The sequence below is a fragment of the Watersipora subatra genome, chromosome 1 (assembly GCF_963576615.1).
Source record: "Watersipora subatra chromosome 1, tzWatSuba1.1, whole genome shotgun sequence".
Taxonomy (NCBI): domain Eukaryota; kingdom Metazoa; phylum Bryozoa; class Gymnolaemata; order Cheilostomatida; family Watersiporidae; genus Watersipora; species Watersipora subatra.
The window spans coordinates 19,298,988-19,323,880 of NC_088708.1; the positions used below are offsets into that span (position 1 = coordinate 19,298,988).

At 36.5% G+C, this 24,893-nt stretch overlaps 3 protein-coding genes across 5 annotated transcripts in view; 2 read left to right on the top strand and 1 right to left on the bottom strand.

Moving 5' to 3' along the window:
- The window catches only part of LOC137395576 (UPF0390 protein zgc136864-like), a 26,780-nt gene extending 24,220 nt beyond the window's left edge, over positions 1-2,560 (top strand). For both annotated transcript variants that reach the window (XM_068082240.1, XM_068082241.1), the window contains one exon: positions 2,225-2,560. In XM_068082240.1, coding sequence (XP_067938341.1) covers positions 2,225-2,353 — 129 coding nt within the window. In that variant the 3' untranslated portion in view covers positions 2,354-2,560. The remainder of the gene's footprint in view (positions 1-2,224) is intronic.
- LOC137395455 (synaptosomal-associated protein 29-like) lies at positions 2,487-11,146 on the bottom strand. Of its 2 annotated transcripts, none has more exons than XM_068082231.1 (4): positions 11,007-11,146; positions 9,563-9,784; positions 5,977-6,328; positions 2,487-3,016 (listed from the first exon to the last, which is right to left on the bottom strand). In XM_068082231.1, exons 2-4 carry the CDS (start codon positions 9,767-9,769, stop codon positions 2,853-2,855), a joined length of 723 nt encoding a protein of 240 aa, XP_067938332.1. In that variant the 5' UTR covers positions 9,770-9,784; positions 11,007-11,146; the 3' UTR covers positions 2,487-2,852. The 2 variants fall into 2 exon arrangements, with proteins under 2 accessions (XP_067938332.1, XP_067938333.1); XM_068082232.1 differs by having other exon boundaries at positions 9,563-9,812.
- Positions 11,147-15,736: 4,590 nt separating this feature from the next.
- Positions 15,737-24,893, top strand: part of LOC137395276 (telomerase-binding protein EST1A-like) — a 28,077-nt gene continuing 18,920 nt past the window's right edge. Inside the window, exons 1-8 of the mRNA XM_068082152.1 lie at positions 15,737-16,360; positions 20,454-20,593; positions 20,800-21,006; positions 21,132-21,257; positions 22,624-22,822; positions 23,102-23,319; positions 24,379-24,457; positions 24,588-24,698. Of these exons, the coding sequence (XP_067938253.1) occupies positions 16,016-16,360; positions 20,454-20,593; positions 20,800-21,006; positions 21,132-21,257; positions 22,624-22,822; positions 23,102-23,319; positions 24,379-24,457; positions 24,588-24,698 (1,425 nt within the window). The 5' untranslated portion in view covers positions 15,737-16,015. The remainder of the gene's footprint in view (positions 16,361-20,453; positions 20,594-20,799; positions 21,007-21,131; positions 21,258-22,623; positions 22,823-23,101; positions 23,320-24,378; positions 24,458-24,587; positions 24,699-24,893) is intronic.

Sequence of the window (24,893 nt, forward strand, 5' to 3'; positions counted from 1 at the left end):
TAGTACAATTCTTTATTGGTGTAATATTGTGCTGCGGTTGGTTTAGTACAATTCTTTATTGGTGTAATACTGTGTTGCAGTTGGTTTAGTACAATTCTTTATTGGTGTAATATTGTGTTGCAGTTGGTTTAGTACAATTCTTTATTGGTGTAATACTGTGTTGCAGTTGGTTTAGTACAATTCTTTATTGGCGTAATATTGTGTTGCAGTTGGTTTAGTACAATTCTTTATTGGTGTAATATTGTGTTGCAGTTGGTTTAGTACAATTCTTTATTGGTGTAATACTGTGTTGCAGTTGGTTTAGTACAATTCTTTATTGGTGTAATACTGTGTTGCAGTTGGTTTAGTACAATTCTTTATTGGTGTAATATTGTGTTGCAGTTGGTTTAGTACAATTCTTTATTGGTATAATATTGTGTTGCACTTGGTTTAGTACAATTCTTTATTGGCGTAATATTGTGTTGAAGCTGGTTTAATAAAGGAAAAATAGCTAGAAATTCTACAATCCATGTCGCTCAAAACGCATGCTAACCAACTAGAAGTATGTAAAAAATGTCTCTTGCTCAATTAATATCTATTCATTACAATAAATATGGTTTTCCTACAGTCATCGCCTTCTTGTTTTGCCAGGCACCAGTTTCGTCTTGGAGGTTTGTTCCGTATGTTATTCTTTGCAGGCATCAAGTTCTTAGGTGAAGATAATGATAACAGTGATAATAATAATGATGCATAATAATAGTAAGGTTAGCATTTGGCTGGATCTATTTCTATCACCCACTATGATCTAGCTATTTATCAATGGTGACCAGTCATAGGGGTTGCTCTTATTAGATTTCTCTGAAGACCCTTTCGATTCTGTTCGAATAATGATCAATTAAATTTGTTACAAAACAACTAAATGCTGGACAAGACAAACGTGTAACCTATTTCTTTAAAATCACCTGTTTCCTGCTGAAATTTTTTGTAGTTTTTAAAATGTTTAATTTTTGCAAAGTTCATTTAGCTATGCAAGATTCAGGCTCTTGGTAATGGCAATAAATATGTTTTCTCATTTCAAAATTTGCTCTAGCCTTAGTATATTTGTAGTCATACCGCCCTTGCCTTAGTATATTTGTAGTCATACTGCCCTTGCCTTAGTATATTTGTAGTCATACTGCCCTTGTCTTAGTATATTTGTAGTCATACTGCCCTTGCCGTAGTATATTTGTAGTCATACCTCCCTTGCCTTAGTATATTTGTAGTCATACTGCTCTAGACTTATTATATTTGTAGTCAGACTGCCCTTGCCTTAGTATATTTGTAGTCATGCTGCTTTTGCTCTGCTAATGGCTCCAAAATATGTAGCCATCAAATTCACCTAAAATATCTTGGAATGTTTTGGCAGAGAAAATGACATAAGTATTGCTGCAAATCTTTTTAAATATTTTAATTTTCTCCCATTAAATTATTTGAAACTTCTGTAATAATGTACAATAAGGTTTTAATACACATGTGATGTATTAATTGGGCTAGCAAATCTACCTATACATAAATGGTAGCTCTTTGTATTATTGTCAGCAATTTGTATTGCATGTTGCATTGGCAGCACGTTGTATTGCCATCAATAACGCAGTACTAAATGGGCCGCTATTATATCAGAGTATATGAACTCTTTTTTTGCATAGTTTTTTTTCCAAATATCTGGGCTTCTGCTGAACTCTGTTACTAAGGCTATCCCAAAACATTATTACCAATACTATCCTTAAATTTTGTTTTACATCGTAAACATGTTTACTGAAGGGCAACATGATATTATTTGAATTAAGCAAAGCAAAAAAGCATCTTTATGTCGTTTCTTTGCTTCAGATAATTCTGTACCACCTTGCTGCTGCTTGTTATTCATGAGTTGAATGTGTTAGAGTTGTGATCGATATCACTAAGTGATGATAACTCCTCCAACTCTTAGTTGATTTAGATTGCCACCAACTTGTCTTCCTAAGTTATTGCATATTCTTTGTCACGGCAAGACTACCTTAATTAAATAGCAAAGATATGAATATTTATTGTCAACAGAATAACTCTCCTACCACCTCATTTCCATATATAAATATCAGTTGCCAATTATTAGTGTTTTGCAATATTTAGTAGTAAAAAATATAAAAAAAGTTCTTGTGCTGTTCTTTCCAAACTGAATTACAATAAAAGTATTTAATAGATTGTAAGGCCAAGATTTAATTGGTTGTAGACATTTACGAAAGCTCTGAAGGAACGCATGGAGGGGGAACTCTCAGCTAAGGCTACACATGTGGAATCAAAGTCATTCAAAGTGCTGCAGCAGCCGGTCAAAGGAAAGACTGACAAACCTGCAACTTAAGGAATTATTAAAAAAATTTTATAAGTCAGATTCATCCACCCTTGTTCACTCAACCACATTTTGATGAACAGACAACTTTGGTTTAAACTGTTTTATAGCCATCATTTTACTGTAATTTGGTTGCTTCAATGAATTATGTGTTTGTACAAAGACCACATGTATTATTATATAAGAATAAACACAATCCACCACTGGTGTTACAATCCACCACTGGTGTTAATATACAATGTAGATGCATGAAATCAGCTACACAAACATTTTGTACTGCTGTTAATATAACAAAAAAACATACATTATCTAGTAGTGTTTAGCCATAACCCAATATTAAGCCTTATTACGGAAGTGAGAGTAGCAATTAGCCAACTTGACAAGTTTCATCATATTTCACAGTCATACCAACGACATTCGTATGATAATAGTGCTTGAGTAAACAACAACATATGAACGCTGCTCGCTGAATCATCAATAAGATATGTGACAGACTCGAGTGGATAATTTACTAGCGAAGCAGTTTGCGGATCTGATCATTTTGATGTTGAATTGTGGCATCAGATCTATTTGTCTTTTCCCCAATTCTCGTTAGAAGATCCTCTTCATCTTTCAAATGTTGGTGCATTCCTTTGCCAAGGTTTTTTAGGTTGTGCAGGCTAGCACTTATATCACCTGAAATACAAATCAATTGATGTCTTTTGCAATACTTATTACAGCTAACCATTTTCAATCACATATCAGCTGCATTACACATTATTTCCCTTCATGTACTAATTGAACTTTCTACTATTAATCTTGCCATGAGTGGAAAAGGTGAACATACTGGGAGCTATGTAGGTCTAGAGATTACAGGAATAAAGTAAATGGTTTTTCCGACACCTTCAAGGACTTTTGCAAGTCTCGACTAGGTGATTGCAAGCTTAAACAGTCTGTAGTTATAGCCACGACTGCCCTCTGAAGGTTTCACGCTAGGGATATTTTCATGTGTTTCAAAGGATAGCGGATACCCTGCGAATAACACCCTCAAAACATTCTTTTCAAGAATGCATGCTATACTCAAACTACGTAGCGGTTGAAACCGAGTTTAACCTCACAAGTAATACATACATACGACTGTTGAAAAGCAGGAATCATTAAAGGTTTACTTGCAACAAAATTCACATTACAGTTATTTGGTATCAAAAGAATCACCATGTTTTACTCAGCTGTGTTGTAGGTGCAAATTATGTGGAAATGTGATTAAAAGCTCAAAAACGAACAGTTAATCCCCGCCATCACAAAACTGCCGTAGATTAGAATCTCTTTCCAAAACAGCTCATATGGGACGTAGATGAACGAGATGGCTTCTGTTTACACTTTCATGCAACCTCATTCGTCGAAGTATTTTTGCAAGTACGAGGGGTGATCGTAAAGTTCCAAAAATTGTCTCAGTACACAAAAACCATTAATCGTAATTACCTAATTTAAACTGTCCCCTTCAAAGTAATCGCCTGAGCTTGCTATGCACTTGTCCCATCTGTGTTTCCACTGATCTATGCAATGCTGGAAATCCCTTTTCGTGAGGCTTCGGAGTTGTCTCGTCACATTTTCTTGAATAGTTGGTATGTTGTCAAATCATTCACCTTTCATTGTCAATTTGATTTTGGGGAATAGTAGAAGTCACATGACGCTAAATCAGGTGAATAAAGGGGATGGTTAAGCACAGCCACCTTATTTTTTGCAAAATACTGGCGTACCATCAATGAGGTGTGAGCCGAAGCATTGTCATGGTGTAGGTACCAGTCGCCTGAGAGCCACAAATCTCGACGTTTCTTTCTGATACTGTCTCTAAGTCTTATCAGAATGTCTTTGTACACATGCTGATTCACAGTTTGACCATGTGGCAGAAATTCAGAGTGTACCACACCTCTGATGTCGAAAAACATTATCAGCAGCGTTTTCACATTTGAGCGAGACATTCTAGCCTTTTTAGGCCTAGGAGAGCCAGGAGATTTCCATTGAGAACTTTGTGATTTGGTCTCTGGGTGATATCCATAGACCCAACATTCATCCCCAGTCACAACTTTTGAAAGAAAGTCAGGATCTTGTGCTAAAGCATCTTTTAGTTCGATACAACAGCCAACTCTTTTTTCTTTTTAGTCATCAGTGAGCAGTTTGGGTACACCATCTTTGCAGAGATCCTTCTCATGCCTAAATCTTCAGTGAAAATAAGATGACCTGTACCATAAGAAAGCCCACTTTCTGCTGATATTTCACGTATAGTCAATCCCCTATCTCCCATCACCTGCTGCCTCAAAAGGTCTGTGGCAGTTGTGGTCCTTGAAGTTGCCGGTCTGCCCATGCGGTCATCATCTTTAACACTTGTTCTACCCTCTCTAAATATTTTGTGCCATTCATAACAGGCTGTTTTCTTAAGGGCAGAGTCTCTTTAAGCTGTCCGTAACATTTGGAGTGTCTCAGCACCGGACTTTCCAAGTTTTACACAAAACTTTACACACACGCGTTGCTCTTCTACATCATTCATTTTGGAAAAATCCGACGAACGATAAAAATGACCTTGACATTGCCTACTGTAACTTCACTGCGCGTGCTCTTACAGGCGTAAAACGTTGGCTATGGGGAAATTTCGTGCTGCTTAGCAACATGTAACAATCAAAACAACTGCACATGGTCTTATATATGACTAGGAAAACGATTCTGGGAACTTTATGATCACCCCTCGTATACTTCACGCACTCAATAAAACCATGTCTATTGTTCTTAGGCGTCTATTTCATCGTCATTGTAATGCTGTCACTTTCAGCACTGATATCTTATAACCTAACGTGAACATTCGTTTAATTTTCTAACCTTAGCTCGAAGGTGTACATATCATTGTCTGATAAACATGACGAGTCTGTTGGTCACCTGGGATAATCGAAAAATGCTGCTGAAATTATTCGCGCAGTTTGGCAGGAAGATGGGTTACATGATCAGATTACGACTAGACGATTAGACCAAGCCGAAACAAAACTGTAAAGTAGCAAGCATCTATATTTGATACGGGGTCTTTGGTAAAACCCGAAGTGTTTGTCATAAACTAGTGCTATGAGAAGTTTTATATTGAGCCTTTTATTGGCCTTTCAATAAATGTGAGAACATCACGTGTCAAAACAATAACCAAATGGAATGACTACGTCAGAGAAATAAACTGATTCCGATCTATGGCTGTTTCGTCATAGCGGCGATTAATTGTTCATTTTTGAGCTTTTAAGAGCTTGTAATCACATTTCCACATATTTTGCACCTACAACATGGCAGAGTGAGACATGGTGATCTTTTGATACCAAATAACTGTAATGTGAATTTTGTTGCGAGTAAACCTTTAAAGATCTTTATAAGGAGGGGGAAAGCAACATCTCGGGTAGGTTTTCACCAAGAAAGGGTATGACTATAAATAGTGAACATATAAAACGCCTACACGTGATGAGCATCTAAACATTTATATATGCATTGTATGTAAATATTTGCAATGAATATACAGAGTTTTTCGTGAAGTTGCATTTCCTCAAAAGGCTTTTTCAAAATTATGGTACTTTTTGTAAAATCTCAACTTGAAATGTTTATTGCATAAGGAATTATGAATTACCTACCTAATTTCTCATCGAATTGTGCCTGCCTTGATGAACTATGGCTTATATCTTTAAAATCTGATCCGAAGTCACTATCCAATCTCTCATAACTTGCAGCAGATGTAAAACTGCGAGAGGCTTGTAAACGATCTTCCCCAAAGTCCTCCTGCAGGGTTTCCTTTAGCCTGCTGTGATGTATATTGTCCTTTTTGGTAGGAGGAGTTTCAGAACTTCCACCAAAAAACCGATTCTTTAGTGAACCAAACACGCTCTTGATGTTATTAATGTGACGTTGCGTAACTTTTGCCGTTTCATGTATGGAATCAAGTTTGTCCTCGGTTCTCCTCAATTGCTCTTCTTGGCGTATCAGCTCCTACAACATTACACCTCTGTATGCTATACTCAACATCTCTAGCCTTACAAGTAATAATGATGGCCAATGATCGGTGTTTACAAGCAACATTCCTATGATAGTGCATACACTATACGAAAAAGTTTGAAAAGTTAGCTTAGAAATATGCCTCACCATCGATGATAACATATCATAAATGTGCGCAAAATGTATTAGTTGATCATATAAAGTCTGGCTCCGTTTTAGTATGTCTATTTTGAAACTGCATATACATACAACAGTCCTTCAGATATTACTGTGTAGCAGTCGGCTCAACTTGCATGACACTATTGCAGCTAGTAGACAATGATAAATGGGAAAAAGCGTACCACCTGCTTACAATGCCAATAACTAGGACAAACTTAGTGAAAACCAAGGACTGGGAATTGCAATTTTCCTAACAAAATGTGCCCTTGAAAAGAAGGAAATTTAGTTAAAATGTTGTGTTGTTTTTCTTGCAAGAAAACTCCTACGTCCAGTTAGTTTTTATTTTTGTCATGCAAAAACAAACAAAAACTGTTTAAACAGCTTTATAATAAATTAACAATTTATGAAGTCCTGCAAAAATAAATGCATTTTTTTAATTACAAAGACAACCTCAAAATATTTTTTGAATATATACTAGCTTCTATGTAAACATGACAATTCGTGAATGCTCCCTTTTACATTAGCCTTTACAAACTGTTATTTTGCATGTAATAATATATGCATAATATCCTATGTTATGACACCTCAATGTATTTGTGCGTAATATCATTTGTACATTGAACTTTTGATTATAATACATTTAAGCCATTGCATTGTCTATCTTGCAGTCGGTCAGTTTGAAAATGACCGTCTCATAGTTTAGGCTTTCTCACACTTTCATGTAGTTCTATTTTCCTTATGTACCTTTGTATGGTACATCTTAAAATATCATGCAGCATTGCCATCTTACTAATAATAGGGGACTTACTAAAAATAAGAAGATACTTGCTGCCTTTTTTAGCTTTACAAGTTCGTTTTGTATGCTACTTGATGAATTATCAATGATAAACATTGGCATTTTTAAGGATATACGAAGTCAAATGCATGTCTTGGGCCGACACTATATGGATGGTGTTTAAAAAAATAGACTATACTACACATTAAGACGAACATGCTATGAGCTAGTCAATCTTTTTTGAGCTCATGTTCATGTAAAGCCGTACCAACAAACCCATGCAGCTTTTACACTACTGTATGAGCAATGTCTCTTCACCTCTCATTAAGCGGTGCCAACTTACATACATGTCAATAGAGCATCTAATGCAAGGCTGTTAAATTGAAAAGGAAAGGAGTAGTTAACGCTTATGCTAGTTCAGTGCCCAGGAAAACGTCTGCTAGTAGATTCAACAGCGTACATTAACAAGGTGCAGTGTACCTAACTGTGAACCTCTTAATGCAGTTGCAGTGCAACCTCAAAGAATGTTATAATCAGCCATGAAAGGTTCACTGAATCTGCAAACTATATTCAAATTTATCATAGTAATTATATGTCATTTAGAGCGTGTCAGTTCATTTACTGAAAACTACATGTATGTTCCTTATTGTAATAAAATTACAGGTCAAAGGCAAGTATTGAAACAAAGTAGTTCCTCAGATCCTGTTCATCAGGATAATTAACTTGTGAAGTTGCTAGGAACTTGTCATTGTGGTTTTGTAAGATAGGTGGAAGCTTAACAAATAGCACCACACACATTAACAATAGCAACCTTTCATCCAGGGGCCCTCTGATCAACACAACAACTATTTCCAGGTCTGTCCAGACATTTTAATTTGCCATTTTATGCTGGTTTTGTTTATCTAGTGCGATACCAGTTCGTAACAAGACACAAATGGGGGAAAAATTATTTGCCCACTTGTTCAACAACAAGGAATCAGTTTTATGACGTATGATAAATCTCGACTTGGAGGAAACAGGTTGCAACATGCATGATTCATAATCGGACAAGAGCATAATGAGTAACTACATCATGTTGACGCAATCTTGCCTGTATTGATATGAATATGACATTATTGAATAAACACTCATATGAAAAGCACAAGGATCTGGTGCAAAGGTACAGGTAAACATCAAGTGACAAAGAGACCTAATCTTCAGTACAGTTACTGATAAACTTAGCATCTGCTGCCATGCTAAGCTAAACAAGGGATGGGAGGTCAAGCATGCACAGCTGGCTCTTAAACCGAGACAAATAAAGCAGTACAAATCCTTTCAAATCATGCAACAACCAAACCTGGCTTGATCAGTTTAATGGTGAAAAAGAAGAAAACTGCCTCATTTTGCTAACATAAAAATGCATCGGCACTGTCAATGAGAAAAAAATGATAAATGTTACTCAGACTAGTTCCAAGTTGCCAACTCGATTTAGTAGCAAACACTTATACTAGTAACGCTTTAGAAAAGGAATGTAATGTCACCTTTGTCACCATCAGATGCAATAAAACATCAGGGTAAATGACAAGCGGATTGTATCAACAGAGCTTACACCGTATGTACAATGTAATAACAGACCCGCTTATTGATGATTTGAGTAAGAGATTACCCTCTTGATCACTCTCACAGTTTATGCCATTGACATTAGCAAGGTAGGACATATTGTAATACGTCAACTCTTCATCCAACCATCTAACATAAGCATTACAATATCCACACACATAATCTTGTACTATCTTAGCCCCAATAAATTTATCAATGTTTCGCCGCATTATTCTGAATTTTAAGAAACCGTAAAGCACACTTAACATAGTTCTAAAATTTGAAAAAGTGGGTTGACCAAAGAGTCTAACGCTAACCATAATAACTATACCAAGAAGATAAAACCATAAAAACCTTTTCGTGTTAACAATTAGTTTATACTGAGTGTCCAAGTTATACAGTAAAACATGGCAACTACTAGCAGGCTTTAAAGTGGACATCTATCACCAATAAAAGCTAGCTATTTATGTTTAGTACAGTACATAAAAATAAAAAAAAGATGGCGATTATACACAAGTATTTACTCCATAATAAAGCCAACTGTACAAGTTACAAATTACGATGCAATACCAAAGCCAGTTAACAAAGCATGAACATATATATAAATGGGATACTGATAAAACTGGATCTATCTCACACAAAACGAACGATATCATCAAATTTGGTCACCCAAAATATACTGGTAGTTTTATAGCAGATAAGAAATAATTGCGTACCTCTGCAGTTTTAACGCCTACATCTTCTGTCTCGTGCAAAACTCTCAGGGTCCTGTCTAGACTGCTTAACTGGTTATCCTCTGATCGCAAAATTTTTGCTCTAATTTGAGTCAAATCTTCTGTGCCTCTTGTGTGCCCACTCACATCATGTTGGTCCTCTTCATCTCCCCACATGTAAAACGGATTTGATTCCTCCTTGTGGGACATTTCCAGCCTCTACGTCTATATCGAGCAGTATCAAAGGCTCATTCTATTGGTAAAATATTTAACCTCAATCGATTGATGGTTAGAAAAAATAAGCTTTTCACATGGGTTGGTATTTAATGCTTCAATAATACCACTGGCTTTCACAGAAAGTTTTAGTCATGTAGTTCTATTTTTTTAAACAAAAAAATCCATGTGTCAACGTGTAATTCGATAAACTAGCTTTGTTTTTTAAAGATAAACAAAATCTAGTGCTATGTATAAACTTTTCTCAGCATTTTATGTCTTTCATGTATAAATCCTAAACCTGTCTTTTATATGTGAGAACGAGCTGCTTTTCTTGTTTAGGCATTTGTTATCTTTAAAATTTTGGCAATATTTGCTAAAAGTTTAGACATACTTGAAACGATGTTGTAAACAAATTTGTTCTATCTAATATTTGTAGTTAAATCAACACCCAAGATAGAAATTTACATTTTACAGTTGGGTATCATTGCAGCAATATCTCTGACCGGTGTTTGGCATTCCCACTGAGTAAACTGAGCACTTTTTAATATTAATAATTCAACAAGTTGCGATGCTTGGGCTCAATTTCTGATAAGGTATATAATATCATGAGCAAGGCATCATCTGTGAATAAGTAATATTACGATTATATCTCATAAGGAAGATCATCAACATAACTCAACAACAACAACTCCAATGCAGGTTCTGGAGTACACAAAATAGAACTCTATAAAAGGTATATTGATTTAATTCTCTTGTTAAGGGTCACAGCTAAAGGACAAATAATCAGCTATGGCCTATTGGTCTAGAACGCCTGTCACTTCCAAGATAAGACATTTGACTAAATTGTTCTCTACCAAACGAACAATACAGATAAGTGTGCATAACAAGCAATCGCCTTACCAAAAATTTGTAAAAAAGAGGAGAACATTTTCTGTTCGACATTCCGCCTCAAATTAAAAACACATCTGTGTTCGTGCTACGCGATTCCGTAGGCTAAATCACACTTTCATTTGAGTTTATACGATAAGAAAAAAAATTTATTTTGTCTTTCTTAAACAGACTTCACTCATGAACTAAACAAAATAAAATTTTGCGCTCAATCAGTCTACAATCAATCAGGTTACATCTAAAGAAAACCGAGACAAATACCGAAAAATAAAGGTGTCACTGACGTATAACGATCAATACCTGCTTTGCGATCATCTTGTAAGAAATTGGCATATCCACTTACCAAAATTATTCTTATTTTGATTAGCTTAAAAGTACAAAACTACAGCCCGTTAGCAAGTAAATACAAAGGTCAATACGAATTGTAGACGAACATAAATTACTTATAACGCTCTAAAATTAACCCTCATCAGCAAGGGGAAATTTCGTCAATTAATACGTAGATTCACAATCCTAAAAATAAGTTGTTGTTAATTTTGTTCACGTTTGCTATTCGTCAAATTTGCCAACACTGTTCTCCTATTGGCTATGCCAATAAATTACCCAAGATCTTAAAAGGTGTTTTAGGTAAACAGTTGAACGATTTTTGCCAGGACGTCTTCCGTTACTGCTATATGAACTTCATTTGCTGAAATGAATGCTCATTAAACGAGACCTTTACATAATCGAAATCAACAGAACTTTAGCGTCGATGAATAAGACTCGACTCAGACTACACACCTAAACAGCGAAGTTTTGTAGAACGAGTTTTTATTCAATGTTTTTATTTTATAGGTCTTCAGTTCGTGTCGCAAGTTCAAATTGCTTGCATCAACTATGTTTTTTTAACTTGTGTTTGTTGAACTTTTAGTGTTATTAAATCAAAATATGCCCATGGTCCGTGAGCCCTTCAACTCTATCAGTTTCGTGCATTCTATAACAAATGCAGCATCGTGGATCCTTGCATAGATCATTAAATGCGTAATACTTTTAACGCTTCATTGCTGCAATAATGTTCAATTTTTTTTAAAACAGACGATGCTTAAATAAGTTTTAATTGCAGTTAAGCTAGGTAATAGGCTTGCTTTTGATACAACCCTCAAGTTAGAGCTCTCGGAGCCCAAGCGTAATGAACTTTTTGATGTTTATCTCGTATGATTGTAAACTGGTCAATTTAGGCATGCGTTAGCTATTAATAGATAGCCATTTCATTTAATCTTCAACTCAGTAACAACATAGCTGTGCATAGATATAAGCTTATCAAAATTGCGCCTGTGGTTTAAACAAAGTTAAAGCATTAACTAAAAACCAGTTTCTTACACACAGATTTTTCTATTAAGTTTTTAAAGCACATTTTCATTTAATAAAGTTTTATGGCATGTTAATTTTTGTGTTGTTATAACGCATTGCCGCTTACGGGTACTAGCCTACCATAGTGAAGTTTTTAGAATTTTTCAACAAAATATCACAATGATAGTGTCTACTCCGATTCCCCTTTTAAATGTTGATAAGCTTTACTTATATATTATAAGACTAAACAACATTGAATGACATTAGAAGTTAACTTATTTTATTTGTGTCTATTCCAAATTACAGATCAAATACGTTGACATAATCAAATAATTTCAGGGTTGTAGTTATCCAGTTGCAAATATAGTATATCTCAATATACATTATTTAAAGTATTTAACTAGGTGTGAATGGTAATGCTGCTCTTATCCCTATTGCTGTCAGTGCTTCTACAAGTTAGTATGTAGAATGAACTAACAATAGTCATGTGCCATTTAGAGGCCTGCATTGTCTCCAGGTAACTATTGAACAAGCGGTTTTTTTAGATTTTAACATGGACCTATTGTTTTACTAAAGTTTCATTACCTAGAGCTGGCTTAGTATCCAGTAATTCTAAACAACAGCGATTACGGATAACATTAATTTTCAACATAGCCTTTTTAGAGAATAACTGCAATAACAATTTTGACACATGGCTGTTTATATTACACACTTATGTTTGAGGTATTTATTGGATTAGAACTCTCGATTTTTAAACGCTAACCCTGTGCTCCTCTAGTTGCTTAATCCATATTAAGATTGCTATTTAGATTATGGATTTGGCTGTCTTTATTGCTTAAAAAGAAAAAGTCCTCACAAAATTGTTCTCAAAATGCTTCTTAACAAATTACTATTGCAAACTTCAAGTTATATCTTTGACAAAACTGGCTGTAATAAGGATGAATAGATTTAGAGATTAGCCATTGCTACAACACAGCAAATAAAACGTTGCGCTAAACATTCTAATGATATTACGTTCATTAGAGTATACAAAAGGTTGCTCTATTTTTCAATTTAGCTTTTAATTTAGGCATGTTGAAAATGACATCTGGTAGCTAGCTGTTTGGTCCAGTGTCACATGGTCACACGGAGTATTTCCTACTTTTTCTACTAGTGTAATCTCATGGCTGTAAAGTAAAATGTCTGATTGCTTCAATTTAAGTTTTTCCTTAATTAAATGCAAATCAAAAAGGCCCCGCAAACACAGTGTTTCCACGGTAAATAAAAATGTCATTTTTTGTTATAAACCTGTAAAATGAATCCTAAGCAATCGAGCTAGTTCATCTACCAATCAAAATTTGTAACTATTTGTGCTGTAGTTAAACTATGTTGGCTGGTTGAACATCCATGCACACTTAACTAAAATCAAACATTTGAGCTGATGAATTTAGCATAATAATTTGTTGGCATTTTGTTGACTTCATTCTGCCTCAAAGTGAAATATTTTATGTGCTCATTCAAATCACCTTGTTATTGTAGATTAGTGGATTCATAGATAATCATAGATAATCATAGATAACTTGATGATTTGAGGTTTGCTTTGGCCATTCATTATGTGGTTGGGTGAGCCTTAGCTTCTTCCTAACCTGTTATATTGATTTTAGCTCATGTCTACTTATGATGACAAGGATGCAGAGGAGGCAGTTACGCCTGAAGTATTTATATCATTTGATCAACTTGGCATTTCCAATGAGGAAAAAAGCAAATCAACTGGTGAAGGTAGAGTATAATTTTGTTACCAAACTCAAATTTTTTTGTTCACTTTCATATTAGGAAGTTCTAAATAATAGAAATAGTACTTTTTAAATTTCTTTTCAACTTATTTACATAATAATTCTCTCACAGCATTCTCAACTTGTTATTTGTATTCTAGATGTCTGCTTGTCTGTTTAGAATTCCTTATTGGGATCGTGTTTTTATTCTCTGCAAAATGAATTGCAGATTTGAATTTACATTTAATATGTCGACATACATGCATTTAATCTGAGTCATTTTTAGTTTAATTTTTAGCATTAAAGGTTGACTTGCAACAAAATTCACACTACAGTTATTTAGTATTAAAAGGTTCACCATGTCTTACTCTGCTGTATTGTAGGTGCAAAATATGTGGCAATGTTTACAAGCTCTTAAAAGCTCAAAAGTGAACAGTTAATCACAGCCATCACGAAAAAGCCGTAGTTTGAAATCTCTTTTTGATGACTTACTCAAACATTGTGGTTATTGTTTTGACACGTGATGTTATCACGTGACATGAAAAGCCAATAAAAGGCTCAATATAAAATGTCTCGTAGCACTAGTTTATGACAAACACTTCGGGTTCTACCGGAAAGCCCATATCAAATACAGATGCTCGCTACTTTACAGTTTCATTTCAGCTTAGTCTAATCATCTAATCGTAATCTGATCATGTGACCCATACTTCCTGCCAAATAGCCCGAACAATTTCTGCAGCATTTTTCCGACTATCACAGGTGACCAACAGGCTAGTCATGTTTATCAGAGGATGATATGCACTCCTTTGAGCTAAGGTTAAAAAATTAAACTCATTTTTACGGTAGGTTTTGAGATATCAGTGCTCAAAGTGACAGCATTACAATGATGATGAAGTAGACGGGTAAGAACAAAAGACATGGTTTTATTGAATGCGTGAAGTTTATTTGTAAAAATATTACGACGAATGGGCCGGCATGAAAGTGTAAACGGGAGCCATCATGTTCAACTACGTCCCATTTGAGCCGTTTTGGAAAGGGATTCCAATCTACGGCGTTTTCGTGATGGCTGCAATTAACTGTTCGTTTTTGAGCTTTAAGAGCTTGTAATCACATTTCCACATATTTTGCACCTACAACACAGCAGAGTAAGACATAGTGAATCTTTTAATACCAAATAACTGTAATGTGAATTTTGTTGCAAGTCAACCTTTAAGTACTTGCTACAAACATTTGCAAATTGTTTTCTTACAGAATTGCGCTTTTTGTTATTCTCTGCAGAGAAGAAAAAGAGGCCTAAGCGACCTGATGTAGCAATATACCAGCCTGGTGCAGCCAGGAGATTGGCTGGTAAGAATCAGCAGACTGCAGCAAGCTCTTCTCGGTCTGTCATGGAAAAGTGCTCTGATTCCTCTTCTGCCTCCACAGATATTGCTCTCACACCTCAGAAGAAGCTTGATCAGGCTAAGAATTCTGCCAAACTACCTTCCAAATTGGATAAATCTATAATTGACCAGAGCTATGAGAAGGCCATTGATAAGCATTCAGGTAAGATCTGGATATTCAATGGTAAATAAAATTTTGTTAGTTTTTTAATAAGCTAATATTGTACAATAATCTTATGACTTTCATTGCTTAACTTGAGCATCTATATCTCAGTGTTTGTCTTTTTGTTGAACCCTGTGTACAATTATAGCAATTAAAATCTAGTAATTTGGCTGGTCCTATTCGAAAGCTAGGTTATCCTAATGGTTTGTCAAATATGGCAATTTGTCCTTTTTTCACTTAGTTTCTTCATTGTTAAATTGAGGCTATTCTCTGAATTTCATATCATTCAGAGAATAGCCTTGACTTATTACACGGCACCATTGTCTGTGGCACACGGCGTACATTTATACATGTTACTAGAAGATTTGCTGGTTTAACAGATAAAAAAGCTAAAATTAAAGGCAAGGAGGAGGTGACCAAATTGAAGAGCCAGGGACACTCCAAGGACTCTTGTCATTCCAATGGAGTACTCGAGCATAGAAATGAGAATAAAGATACCGGTCAGGTAACAGAATGTATCACCAAAAATAAATATGTTTCAAAGAGAAATAAACAGACAGAAAACGAATTTGACAGGCAGTTGGCTGCCAATCAGTCTGAGAAGAAAATTATTGAGGGCGGTAGCGGGCAGACAAACGATAGTGGGTTTAAAAATGGAGGCAGCAGTGGAGACCCTCAAGCAACAGAACTAAGTAAAGACAAACAGTGTCAGAATCCACCACCAATTATGTTGCAGTCTCATTCTGTTGAGCAGAAGAGAAAGAGTAATCGAAAACAGTTAGACAAAGTAAAAGAGCATGCTGACGGAGAGGCCCGCAAACAGGTACATCGTGTCACGGTGCATCCAGTTGGTGTGGCGCATAAATCTGATACAAACACGGCACCATCTTTAGAGGAAGCAGAGACTTTGAACACATTCGCTGCTGAAGGTCTTGCTGAAAACAATCGATCAGTGTCTAGAAGTTCTGAGCATGATAAGCCAAGGTCAAGCAAGGCTAATCGTGAAAAGAAAAAAGGGAGACGAAAAGATCAGGCAATGTTTGACCCTTCTGTCACTAATGAGTCGGCCAAGGTACGTACGCCTTGAGAAGGTGTTTGGTTTTTTATCAAGAGATTTCTTTCATGCTTCTGCTCATTTAATAAAAACTTTTGCTTCCGGTCTTATGTAATACTTCATACATCTACCTGTCTTACGTAATACTCTATACATCTACCTGTCCTTCGTAATACTTCATACATCTACCTGTCTTTTATAATACTCTATACATCTACTTGTCCTTCGTAATACTTTGTACATCTACCTGTCCTTCGTAATACTTCATACATCTACCTGTCTTTCGTAATACTCCATACATCTAACTGTCTTACGTAATACTCTATACATCTACTTGTCTTTCGTAATACTTCATACATCTACCTGTCTTTCGTAATATTTCATACATCTACCTGTCTTTCGTAATACTCCATACATCTACCTGTCTTTCTTAATACTCCACACATCTACCTGTCTTTTGTAATACTCCATACATCTACTTGTCTTACGTAATACTTCATACATCTACCTGTCCTTCGTAATACTCCATACATCTACCTGTCTTACGTAATACTTCCTACATCTACCTGTCTTACGTAATACTCCATACATCTACCTGTCTTTTGTAATACTCCATACATCTACCTGTCTTTCGTAATACTCTGTACATCTACCTGTTTTTCGTAATACTCCATACATCTACCTGTCTTACGTAATAATCCATACATCTACCTGTCTTTTGTAATACTCCATACATCTACTTGTCTTACGTAATACTTCATACATCTACCTGTCCTTCATAATACTCCATACATCTACCTGTCTTACGTAATACTTCATACATCTACCTGTCTTTCGTAATACTCTGTACATCTACCTGTCTTTCGTAATACTCCATACATCTACCTGTCCTTCGTAATACTTCATACATTTACCTGTCTTACGTAATACTCTATACATCTACCTGTCCTACGTAATACTTCATACATCTACCTGTCTTTCGTAATACTCCATACAACTACCTGTCTTTCGTAATACTTCATACATCTACCTGTCCTTCGTAATACTCCATACATCTACCTGTCTTTCGTAATACTCTATACATCTACCTGTCCTTCGTAATACTCCATACAACTACCTGTCTTTCGTAATACTCCATACATCTACCTGTTTTACGTAATACTCCATACATCTACCTGTCTTTCGTAATACTCTATACATCTACCTGTCCTTCGTAATACTCCTTACATCTACCTGTCCTTCGTAATACTCCATACATCTACCTGTCTTTCGTAATACTCTATACATCTACTTGTCTTACGTAATACTTCATACATCTACCTGTCTTTCGTAATACTTCATACATCTACCTGTCTTTCGTAATACTTCATACATCTACCTGTCTTACGTAATACTCCATACATCTACCTGTCCTTCGTAATACTCCATACATCTACCTGTCTTACGTAATACTCCATACATCTACCTGTCCTTCGTAATACTCCATACATCTACCTGTCCTTCGTAATACTTCATACATTTACCTGTCTTACGTAATACTCTATACATCTACCTGTCTTACGTAATACTTCATACATCTACCTGTCTTTCGTAATACTTCATACATCTACCTGTCTTTCGTAATACTTCATACATCTACCTGTCTTTCGTAATACTCCATACATCTACCTGTCCTTCGTAATACTCCATACATCTACCTGTCTTTCGTAATACTCTGTACATCTACCTGTCCTTCGTAATACTCCATACATCTACCTGTCCTTCGTAATACTCCATACATCTACCTGTCTTACGTAATACTCTATACATCTACCTGTCTTACGTAATACTTCATACACCTACCTGTCCTTCATAATACTTCATACATCCACCTGTCCTTCGTAATACTCCATACATCTACCTGTCTTACGTAATACTCCATACATCTACCTGTCCTTCGTAATACTCCATACATCTACCTGTCCTTCGTAATACTTCATATATGTACCTGTCGCACGTAATACTCTATACATCGACCTGTCTTACGTAATACTTCATACATCTACCTGTCTTTCGTAATACTTCATACATTTACCTGTCTTACGTAATACTCTATACATCTACCTGTCTTTCGTAATACTCCATACATCTACCTGTCCTTCGTAATACTCCATACATCTACCTGTCTTTCGTAATACTCCATACATCTACCTGTCCTTCGTAATACTCCATACATCTACCTGTCTTTCGTAATACTCTGTACATCTACCTGTCCTTCGTAATACTCCATACATCTACCTGTCCTTCGTAATACTCCATACATCTACCTGTCTTACGTAATACTCTATACATCTACCTGTCTTACGTAATACTTCATACACCTACCTGTCCTTCATAATACTTCATACATCCACCTGTCTTTCGTAATACTCCATACATCTACCTGTCTTTCGTAATACTCCATACATCTACCTGTCCTTCGTAATACTTCATACATTTACCTGTCTTACGTAATACTCTATACATCTACCTGTCTTACGTAATACTTCATACATCTACCTGTCTTTCGTAATACTCCATACATCTACCTGTCTCACGTAATACTCTATACATCTACCTGTCTTACGTAATACTTCATACACCTACCTGTCCTTCATAATACTTCATACATCCACCTGTCCTTCGTAATACTCCATACATCTACCTGTCTTACGTAATACTCCATACATCTACCTGTCCTTCGTAATACTCCATACATCTACCTGTCCTTCGTAATACTCCATACATCTACCTGTCTCACGTAATACTCTATACATCTACCTGTCTTACGTAATACTTCATACACCTACCTGTCCTTCATAATACTTCATACATCCACCTGTCCTTCGTAATACTCCATACATCTACCTGTCTTACGTAATACTCCATACATCTACCTGTCCTTCGTAATACTCCATACATCTACCTGTCCTTCGTAATACTTCATATATTTACCTGTCTCACGTAATACTCTATACATCGACCTGTCTTACGTAATACTTCATACATCTACCTGTCTTTCGTAATACTTCATACATTTATCTGTCTTACGTAATACTCTATACACCTACCTGTCTTTCGTAATACTCCATACATCTACCTGTCTTTCGTAATACTCCATACATCTACCTGTCTTTCGTAATACTCCATACATCTACCTGTCCTTCGTAATACTCCATACATCTACCTGTCTTTCGTAATACTCTGTACATCTACCTGTCCTTCGTAATACTCCATACATCTACCTGTCCTTCGTAATACTCCATACATCTACCTGTCTTACGTAATACTCTATACATCTACCTGTCTTACGTAATACTTCATACACCTACCTGTCCTTCATAATACTTCATACATCCACCTGTCTTTCGTAATACTCCATACATCTACCTGTCTTTCGTAATACTCCATACATCTACCTGTCCTTCGTAATACTTCATACATTTACCTGTCTTACGTAATACTCTATACATCTACCTGTCTTACGTAATACTTCATACATCTACCTGTCTTTCGTAATACTCCATACATCTACCTGTCTTACGTAATACTTCATACATCTACCTGTCTTTCGTAATACTTCCTACATCTACCTGTTTTTTGTAATACTTCATACAACTACCTGTCTTTCGTAATACGTCATACATCTACCTGTCTTTCATAATACTCCATACAACTACCTGTCTTTCGTAATACTTCATACATCTACCTGTCTTTCGTAATACTCCATACATCTACCTGTCCTTCGTAATACTCCATACATCTACCTGTCTTTCGTAATACTCTGTACATCTACCTGTCTTTTGTAATACTCCATACATCTACCTGTCCTTCGTAATACTTCATACATTTACCTGTCTTACGTAATAGTCTATACATCTACCTGTCTTACGTAATACTCTGTACATCTACCTGTCTTTCGTAATACTTCATACATCTACCTGTCTTTCGTAATACTCCGTACATCTACCTGTCTTTCGTAATACTCCGTACATCTACCTGTCTTTCGTATTACTTCCTGCACCTTTTTTTCATGTGCTCGCATTCAAACTAGCTATTACTCCTAATCATTTGTATTGCTCTCTACTGCAAGACCAATCCTGGTCGAGCGAAACTTTCAGGCGGGCTGTTAAAGATGCCTCCACCGATCGATAGTCTTGCTCAAGATGACAGTCCTGGCAGACGGACCCTCTATGACCCAAACCAGCCTGCACCTTCTCGTACATGTCGAAGGTGAGTTTGTGCGCAGTCTGCTGCAAATCTGGTATGTTTGGCGCTTAAGTCAATTACTGTCACCCTTTTTAATAGAAACTAGGTGCTAGTGTATAAACAATGCTTCTTTTATTGGCTATGGTTTTAAACTTGCCGTCAACAAGGGAGAGCTCATTAATAAGCATGCCGGCAAGCAGCTACATGGCCCACTAGACTGTATCTTGCAGAGCATTGCCTAACGATGTGGATGAGCTGTATCAAATGCCGCCTGGAGCTCCAGTATATCCTGGCTCTGCCGGTTACTATAGTCCTGCATACACTGATCCACTTGTGGATCCTGCATACACTGTGCCTGTTGTAAGTGCGTCTCCCTACAGCTACAATCGCTCACCCTATCATACATTGGAACAATCTTTGGACAATGAATATTCCAGGTACTCTCAATAAAATGTTCTTTTTGCTTTTATTGTTTCTATATGACTGCTTGCGGTGCATGTATTTTCAACTTGTCCATCGCCTAACCATTGTCTGATACCGGTGCCTGATTTTAAATTTCTAGCCCTTATCAACAAAAGCTTTCAGTCATCATTCGAGATGTGGCTCCTCTTGAACGGCAGCTGCTCTCCCTTTCTTCACAAAGACTCCAACTCTCCAAGGAGTCAACAGAGCACATCAACAGACTGAGGTTGGTAGCTGTGGTTTCTGCATCTAATGTAATTTTACAAATGTTACACACATGTAATTAGCTTCACTTTTTCACATGATTCTGTCTATAGTAGCCCTGAGTCAACTTTAATTGACCTCACTCACCTTAAGTTTACTTGGCTTACCTTTAGTTGACCTCACTCACCTTTAATTGACCTCACTCACCTTAAGTTTACCTGGCTTACCTTTAGTTGACCTCACTCACCTTTAATTGACCTCACTCACCTTAAGTTTACCTGGCTTACCTTTAGTTGACCTCACTCACCTTTAATTGATCTCACTCACCTTAAGTTTACCTGGCTTACCTTTAGTTGACCTCACTCACCTTTAATTGACCTCAATCACCTTAAGTTTACCTGGCTTACCTTTTGTTGACCTCACTCACCTTTAATTGACCTCACTCACCTTTAATTGACCTCACTCACCTTAAGTTGACCTCACTCACCTTTAATTGACCTCACTCACCTTTGATTGATTTGACTTGCCTAACTTTAGTTAGTCTGCTTCAGCTGATCTGACTCTCTTAATTTGATTTAACTCATCTTTAGTTGGAATGTTTGCTAAAGTAATCCTGTGCTTAGTGTCACTCCATCTCAATCACTCTGCTGTAGGTGGTGCCACTCAGTTCTAGTTAGAGTTACTAAGAACAATGTTCTACAGGATTCTTGCAGGCTTACATTCATATGAGAATAATGTCTATGACTCATGCGTTTTCTATGGCTCATGTGTTGTCTATGACTCATGTGTTGTCTATGACTCATGTATTGTCTATGACTCATGTATTGTCTATGACTCATGTATTGTCTATGACTCATGTATTGTCTATGACTCATGTATTGTCTATGACTCATGTATTGTCTATGGCTCATGTGTTGTCTATGGCTCATGTGTTGTCTATGGCTCATGTGTTGTCTATGGCTCATGTGTTGTCTATGGCTCATGTGTTGTCTATGGCTCATGTGTTGTCTATGGCTCATGCGTTGTCTATGGCTCATGCGTTGTCTATGGCTCATGCGTTGTCTATGGCTCATGCGTTGTCTATGGCTCATGCGTTGTCTATGGCTCATGCGTTGTCTATGGCTCATGCGTTGTCTATGGCTCATGCGTTGTCTATGGCTCATGCGTTGGCTCTGACTCATGCGTTGGCTCTGACTCATGCGTTGGCTCTGACTCATGCGTTGGCTATGAGGCATGGGTTGTCTATGAGGCATGTGTTGTCTACGACTCATGTGTTGTCTACGACTCATGTGTTGTCTACGACTCATGTGTTGTTGTTATGCATCTAGCTAAATGTTTATAGTTTTACTCATGGATCTCGTAGTCTGTTATGTATGGCTTCACTGTAGGGGGGCGGTGCGAGAAAAATTGGAGCAGGTGTTACTGCTGGATCTAGACTACTCCATTCAGCGTAATATAGATCAGAAGTTATGGAAAGCTGTTTATCACCAGCTGTTGGAGAACCTTAGGGATCAACTTAGATCAGGCACCGAGGAAGGCAACGATTCGGATGAGATAAGAAACCAAATTAATGCAATTCTGGATGAGGTTTGTGCTGAGACAATATAAGTCTATAATGGCCATTAATTTCATAAACATCAAGAGAGAATATCTGCTCAGATCTGTAATGTACTCATCTTTGCTTTCTGGCTATATTGATGAAAATCGAGGTGATCGTAAGTTTCCATTATTTTACACTATCCGTAATTTATGAAAATATTTTACACTTCTACAAATAATTTTTGTGGTAGCATTCGTTTTACACTTTCGTATCACAATTTGCTAAAATTTGTAGCCTAAAAAATAACACGGTTATATTTGCTGCAGGCGGACTCTAATTATGAGTCTCTCCTACTCAAGCTTCAGAGGTCCTGTCACTTCGACCTGTCCAATCATACGACACCACAGAGATCACTGTCTGTCAACAAGATGGTCAAGTTAGCTTTGATCATGTCTCAAAGGATACTCATTTGTCTCGGTGACATCGCCAGATACCGCACACAAAATACTCAGCCTCTTGTCCTTGATTATGGCAGGGCACGCAGGTGATTATCTCATCTTCGTATTTTTGCTAGGGCACACAATCATTGAGCTCCAAGATAAGTTACCAAACTAAGGGTCAGTTTATACGGGTATAACTCTGATCGCATTCAAATGAAATGACATGCTAATTTAATTTGAACAACTACAACTCGAACCATGCTAAGCGTGCAGCTGGTAGTCTGTTATGTAGTTATTTTTTATTTTACCATGTGAAAGTTCTTTGAAAAAATGTGATAATACCGGCGCATTTTGCTGTTTTTCTGTGCGAATTTTATTCTCATGATAAGAGCGTGCACACGGATAAAGCAGGGCTTGGTTGATAACAGTACGCTATGATAGCACTAACAGTTTGTGATTGATTGTTCATACACGTGATCGTTTCTCTGTTTATGCTCGTCACAAACAACTACATTATTTATATTATCAGTACTATATTATCGGTTTATTTACATTATCAGTACTGCTAGCGCGACAGTAGATAAACTTTTATCATCATTAACAAAAGTTAAACATAACAATGATTTTTTTATAGGTGCTTACGACATATTACCATTTTCAGGGTCGCCTTATATGCGAGATCAGCTTATATGCAAGGATATACGGCAACCAAGTATTAGTAGCGTAACAGTTTTAGTGTTAAAGCTCATGTTGAGCTCATGCTAATCGTCGAGAAAAAAACTGATATTAAAAGATATAATTCATGTTCATGTTTTTCAAAAATAATTATTGTTCTTTCTACGAGTGATGAGAGTAACAAAAACTATTGAGCGTTGTGAATCTGCCCACATGCTGCAGTGATTCTTCTATGTAATTTTTTCACCAACCTCTGTTGAGCGACCGAAGTATGTTGGTGGAGCGTTCTTTGACTCGCTGACTCATATTCACATCGTCTACTTTTCATCCTCTCATGGAAATTTAATGATTAGTGTTCTGCACTAAATGTATCATCTTTTTTGTACATACAAAATACTCTCCAAGTGCTCTGTACAATAACATAGTTGTCTTTTAACGCTATTTTATATTGCTCTCCTAGTTATACCTAAAACCTACATATATTGAAGGTACTATCTGCAAGCATCACATGTAGCACCTAAGAATGGTCGACCATATAACCAGCTGGCTATAATAGCTCTCTATGCTGTGAGTTTATTTGGAGTTTCCTTCTCTACCTTTCATTTGAATGCTCACCCGTTTATTCAGTTTATTTGGTATCAGTCAATGATGCAGTGCGTTCATTATTGTGGTTATTATTATTGTGGTATACTTTTAGAAAAGACGGCTAGACACAGTCTTTTATTACATGAGGAGTATAACGGCGAGCAACGCATTTCTGTCAGCCAAGGAAACATTACACGGAATATATAATGATATTATTAAAAAGGTAAAACCTTTCACTTACCAATCAAACCAGGACATTGCGAGGATTTGCACTGCATTGTCTAACCTGTGAAGCCGGGACTACACAAAGCTAACTTCACATCACAGCAACAGTAGATCATGGAATTTTACAAAATGATTGTAAATAATTCATCGGTTCAGCTCTAACGCTGACATTACAAACTAACATGGCTGTCTT